This window comes from Topomyia yanbarensis, chromosome 2 (genome assembly GCF_030247195.1).
Source record: "Topomyia yanbarensis strain Yona2022 chromosome 2, ASM3024719v1, whole genome shotgun sequence".
Classification (NCBI taxonomy): domain Eukaryota; kingdom Metazoa; phylum Arthropoda; class Insecta; order Diptera; family Culicidae; genus Topomyia; species Topomyia yanbarensis.
Window position 1 is genome coordinate 312,505,652 of NC_080671.1, and position 5,541 is coordinate 312,511,192.

At 36.4% G+C, this 5,541-nt stretch overlaps 1 protein-coding gene across 2 annotated transcripts; it reads left to right on the forward strand.

Annotated features, from left to right (window-relative positions):
• The first annotated feature begins 583 nt into the window (after positions 1 to 583).
• LOC131683575 (MICOS complex subunit MIC27) lies at positions 584 to 1,641 on the forward strand. 2 transcript variants are annotated; one of them, XM_058965665.1, is made up of 3 exons: positions 584 to 741; positions 815 to 1,150; positions 1,210 to 1,641. In XM_058965665.1, the coding sequence occupies exons 2-3, from the start codon at positions 817 to 819 to the stop codon at positions 1,575 to 1,577; spliced, it is 702 nt and encodes a 233-aa protein (XP_058821648.1). In that variant the 5' UTR covers positions 584 to 741; positions 815 to 816; the 3' UTR covers positions 1,578 to 1,641. The 2 variants fall into 2 exon arrangements, with proteins under 2 accessions (XP_058821648.1, XP_058821649.1); XM_058965666.1 differs by having other exon boundaries at positions 651 to 754.
• Positions 1,642 to 5,541: the final 3,900 nt, after the last annotated feature.

Below are 5,541 nucleotides of genomic sequence, written 5' to 3' on the forward strand. Positions count from 1 at the left end.
CATTCTAATTATATGCACTAGCACATAACAACTGTTTTGTTTGAAAGTTATATGCTTAAAAAATTTGCATTTTGCCAAAACTACTCATATCTTAAAAATAAATAAAATAAATCCAAGAACAAAAATAATAGCGTCAATTGGTCATATTAGCCCATTCATTGAGATAATCACGTGACATTAGTGTACATACACACAGACATACACCGACACATAGACATTGTCTCAATTTGTCGAGCCGATTCGATCAGTACATACATGAGACTCGACCCTCCGGGCCTCGAAAAAGCTTTTTAAAGTTTAAGCGCATACACAGCTTCAATCGTTTTAACTATAATAAAAATAAAATATCTATCTTAATCAATACAACCTCTTTAGCTCAAACAAATACAAAAATGTGTTGGGTCAAATTAATATGCAAATATTTTGTATGCACCCTTCGCCTCACCCCTCACAAAGATTCTTATTACGTCAATGGCATTTGTAACATTTTCATTTCATCCAAGTACGCCATCCTTTCAGTCGCCATCTCGAATTGATTTTTTTCATTCGTATTTTTTCATCTGAGACGCACACCCGTCTAATCGTTTCTGCTTGAGATGGCGCAACGATAGCGAAATCTGTCAGTTGCGAATCAATGTCAAGATCATATGTTTGCTGGGTTTGCTGTCATAACAAAAAAATTCCCATTTTCGCAAAGCGGTTGTGCAGTCGTGTTTCGAATTACATAATTTTAAGAATAGGGTAAGTAAAATCGGTGTGTAATTCTCCTATTGTTCTGGAATTGAATCTACTTCTAACTGCACTATAATTTCAGCAATGATTCGGAATGTTTTGAACAGAACAGCTCCGGTCTTGCTGGGAGCTGCTACCGTGGTTAAAGCTGACGGTAGCAACTTAACAGGAGAGGCTGATGCAAAATCAAAGCAAATCATTTGTAAACCATCTGAACTACCACTGTACCGACCGATCAATCAACAAATTACCTGCGAATGCGAAGGCCACAAGAAAGAAACGTTGTCCAAGCCAGAGCAGCTGATTGAGGATGGAATCCGAATGGTGCGTGAGCAGATTTTTGAAGCGTCGCATCTTTTTACCGACCAGAAAAATCAAGCTGTTCAATGGTACGAAGATGGGAAGAAACAAACGAAATGTACGTACATTTAGCATATATTTTAGTACTGTTAATACAGTTATGCTTGCTGATTCCAGTCATTCGCGATTACCTAAATGAGGAGGATAATACACTGCCTCGTGTCGGTGCTATCGTAATCGGTGGTATATCCGGTCTCATCTTTGGGCTTCGCAGGGGCTTCTTCCGCCGGCTGCTGTACAGTTCGATTGGTGCAGGTGGTGTTGCTTCGGTCTGCTACCCACAGGAAGCGGAAATGTACGCTCAGCATGGGCTAGTGGAGGCGAAGAAATATGCCACCATTGGGTATAACTTTGTGTACGGCGTGAAACCCGGTGATAAGCAACTGGAACTACCAACAATTCCGACAAGTTTAGATGAATTGAAGAACAGTATGACCGGCTTTGCGAGATCTGCTTACGATGCGGTATTTCCAGACAAGAAGTGATGCTTTTAGGCGGCTATCGGTTTTTGATTGAATAAATTGCAGTCATTAGTTGAACAACATAAAATACTTGCTTCTCTTATTCTGAAAGTCAATCTTATTCAAACACGGGATATTCGTTTTTGACTGTGTACGTGTGACCGGTGTTAGACTAATTCAAACATGAAGTGATAATTGTATAGTTTTACACACTACACGTTAGGGACCATTCATAAATAATGTAATGCAAAAATATCCCTAAACAACTGTTTTACCATGCCACGAATTATCGCATATCTCTTTATTCATCTGAGATGTCTCAAAAGAAATTGAACTGTAGCCTTTAACAAAAAATTCAAAAATTTCTCGTGAAAAATCGACCAAATTTCTAAATGAATCAGTGTGATTAGGTATAGAAAAATCTGAATGTGGCGACCCTGATCTCAGCAAACAATTTTTTTGCTGACATCCCAGTAAAAGTGACGTTTGATAGCTGAAAATCGGGCAATATTACTACCTACATGAACTCTAATTACAAGTTTTGAAAAAATGATAGGGTAGAACGGGGCAAGATGGCCACCCTCCATTAATATTTTGCTTGAATATGAGTAAACATAGGGTAAAAGGCAGGTAACTGGCATCCCTATCTCTACATACAGAGTTTGACAATATGCAACATCCTTTTTCCACCGATCGATGGGGGTCAGTTTGACAACGTCAAAATCGCTTAAAGCGTCATCAACAAACAATAGTAGCAGTAAACAAAAGAAACCAATGAACAGTTTAACTGATTTGATGTCAACTAAAGTGCTCCCCGCTCGTATTAAAAATTAATTTCGTTCATTTTGTTACAAGCAAAGTTCTTATGTTGGCTACGAAAATTTGACGTCACGGTAAAAGGGTATAAAACGCCCCACCGGGGCAAAATGCCCCTCTTCAATTCCCAAGATTCCTGAATTATCTAAAAAGAAAAAATGACTGACAACAGTATCGTTTCATGAAATCAACGTACTACGTTTGTTTGGTATTTTTTATATGTTGCAAAACAACAATATACACAAAAGTTTGAAAAGAGCTACTGTGATGTAAGCTCCCACTTTTGCCAATAGCATTACAACCAATTAGAAACAGTCGGATTTGATAGAACTATTTCAAGTAGCTTACTAGAATATTATAGATGCTGTCTTAGTTTTTAGCTTGGCTTAAAACTATGTGTGCGTGTAGAATTATTCATGCATTCACAACAGCTCATCACCAGCTAAAACGCCCCACCCATAGTTGTGGGGCATGCTTAACGATTGTTGTGGGGCATGCCATCCTCTTGTTGTGGGGCCTATTACACTTTAACCGGGGGCATTTTGCACTGGGTGAAAGAAAAAAGTAGAATTAAGGCATCTTTGAAAAATGTTTAATAATACTTGTATCAGAATGTTTCTAACAAAAAATGAAACGGGTACTAATTTCAAAATAATATAACTATAAATTAGAATAGTTGGTGCGGAGATCATAGTTTCGAATGGTGAAATATCGCTGTTTTTGCTTAAGGAGGGCGTATTAGACCTGTTTACCCTACCTTTGAACAAAGGAATGACATCCTAAGAATATCGATAAAATTGAAAAAGTTACTCCTCTATGCACTCAGCTCCAATTCGTTGTAAGACATCGCTGCGACAAAATAAGGTTCAAATGATTAGTTAGCTTGTTTTCATTTCAACAAAATACATTCTAACGAGCTTGATCCGTCGTTATCTGATCACAAGTACATTGTCTTTGATGATTTAAACGTCTCGTTTGATATTGTCATATATCGTAATCCCAAATCTACGAACTGGGATGGCGATCTTAACCCATACGATGGCGATCTTAACCCATTCATGCCCATGTTGTTTGTGGACAACGACGTTTTTAAACAGCTATAACTTTTGATTGAGGCCAAATTCGCTCACAAAAACAAGTAAGTCTCATTAATGTGATTATTGCCTTTAATTTGAGTATTAATCTGTTACAAGGATCACCTCTAGAACTGAAGTAAATCGGGGGTAGATAAAATCGGGGGTAGATAAAATCGGGGGCTGATAAAATCAGATGCTTCACTGTGTCATCCCCACAAAACTGACAGTTTTATATTTATCTATCAACGACCATACCCACATCGTTATAGTTCCATTGACGCTCTCCGTTCGATGGAGTGTGGAAAGCACTTCTTGAATTTCTTGCGGAAAAGTTTCTGAGTGATTTATATGATAAATCAGACCAGATTAGCTTAGTTTGTGTTCTTTAGCATTGCTCCATTCCGGGTAATGAAAAGGCGAACACTTTGAAGGTGGTACTCATGTAAGATCGTATAGCTTTAGTTAGTTTTTCTATATTTCTTGTCAGTGGCAAATTAGTAAATTTCGTGGAACAATAGAAGTTTAGGAATCCCAAAGATATCAACAAATTCTGGTTCAAGGGGGTGGACAAGGGTCGTGACTTCATTCGGGTGATATCTCGGGTCGTGTCCAATCATTATACTATGGGTTCGCATCTCTGGCGTATTGGGGTCGTGAAAAGCGGTCTCTGCGTTTGTGGTGACGGTTATCACGACTTAAAACATGTTGTCTGGTCGTGCGCCAATATTCTAGCGACAGATCTCCGTTAAACAAATCCCTTCGGCGTCGTCGTTATGTCTCTTAAATACATATTTTAATCACGATAAAAATACAAATATATCTTTTCACTTTTGGTTGATATGATAACAGTTACCTAGAAATCAGATTCCAAATGATTTCCATGCGGATCAAAGGAGAACCAATCGACGATCCGGTTCATGATGTTCTAATAGTGATCTTCCGTTTGCTAATAAGCTGCAAGTTTCCTTTCTTCTTTTCCCTCCACCCTCTTCACTGATACCTAACTGCATCTTTAAAAGTATTTGTACATCGATAGGAATTGTTTTAAGTTGTAGATGCGTCAAATGTATTCCCTTAGTATTAGTATAAAGAATAAATTGTTGTAGATCGAGAATTTCAGACGCATTAATTTTGTGTGCGAGGTACCGTAAACCGGGGTGACATTGATCACTTTTCGAAGTAATCATTACATATTTTTAGACGCAACACATTTTTTTCAAATTTAATATTTTTAAACCATGTACTGATGTATGGTGAACAAGATTGGATGGTTTTACCTAAAACTGTCCACTTACAGATATTTTTCCAAAAATGATTTCAAATTGAAGCCCGTTTTCGTATTCCAGGGTGACTTTGATAACCTGCACGTTCACCCCCTTTAAGTTATTGATGTCAATGTTTTTCCTTCAAATGTTTGTTTAAACTAATTCTGGAAAGATACTCATTGTTAAATAAATGTTAATTGGTATCATACAAAATATTTCAATATACTGTAAAAATAGAGTAACCAAAATTCGTATAATTTGCGTCCAACTAGAAAAAAATATTCTAAAATCCTTTAAAACTGCTAAAATTGCTAAAAGTTTCATCCATTTTAACACGTTGAACTATTGAACAATAAAAAAATGTTGGGAATTTTAGCTTGAAATAATTTGAAATAATTGCCAACTAGCTTCAACAAGAACTGTCAAAACTTAGCACAATGAGATGTGAGGTGATACTCCGTGATAGGGTGATCATTTTAAAGGTAGACTCAAAACATGAGTTCCAATAAAATTTATGTATGCTATAATCGATATTAAATTTTATCGATAATATAGATATTACCGTCAAATTCATTGCAATTTATTATTATAATATACATTGATACAGGTCATATACATTAACTGATGAGTGTGACCTACAATACCATGAATAAATACAATAAGCATTGATTACAAATAATTGATAATTAGTTTCTTTTGCACTAAAGACAAATGTAATATTAGCAATACCATAATAGAACCATAATTATTGTTGTTGAACTGGATATGCGATTGAAAATTTGTTACAGTGACACAATCCATGAAACGCATAAAAAACAGTGAAATGATTGA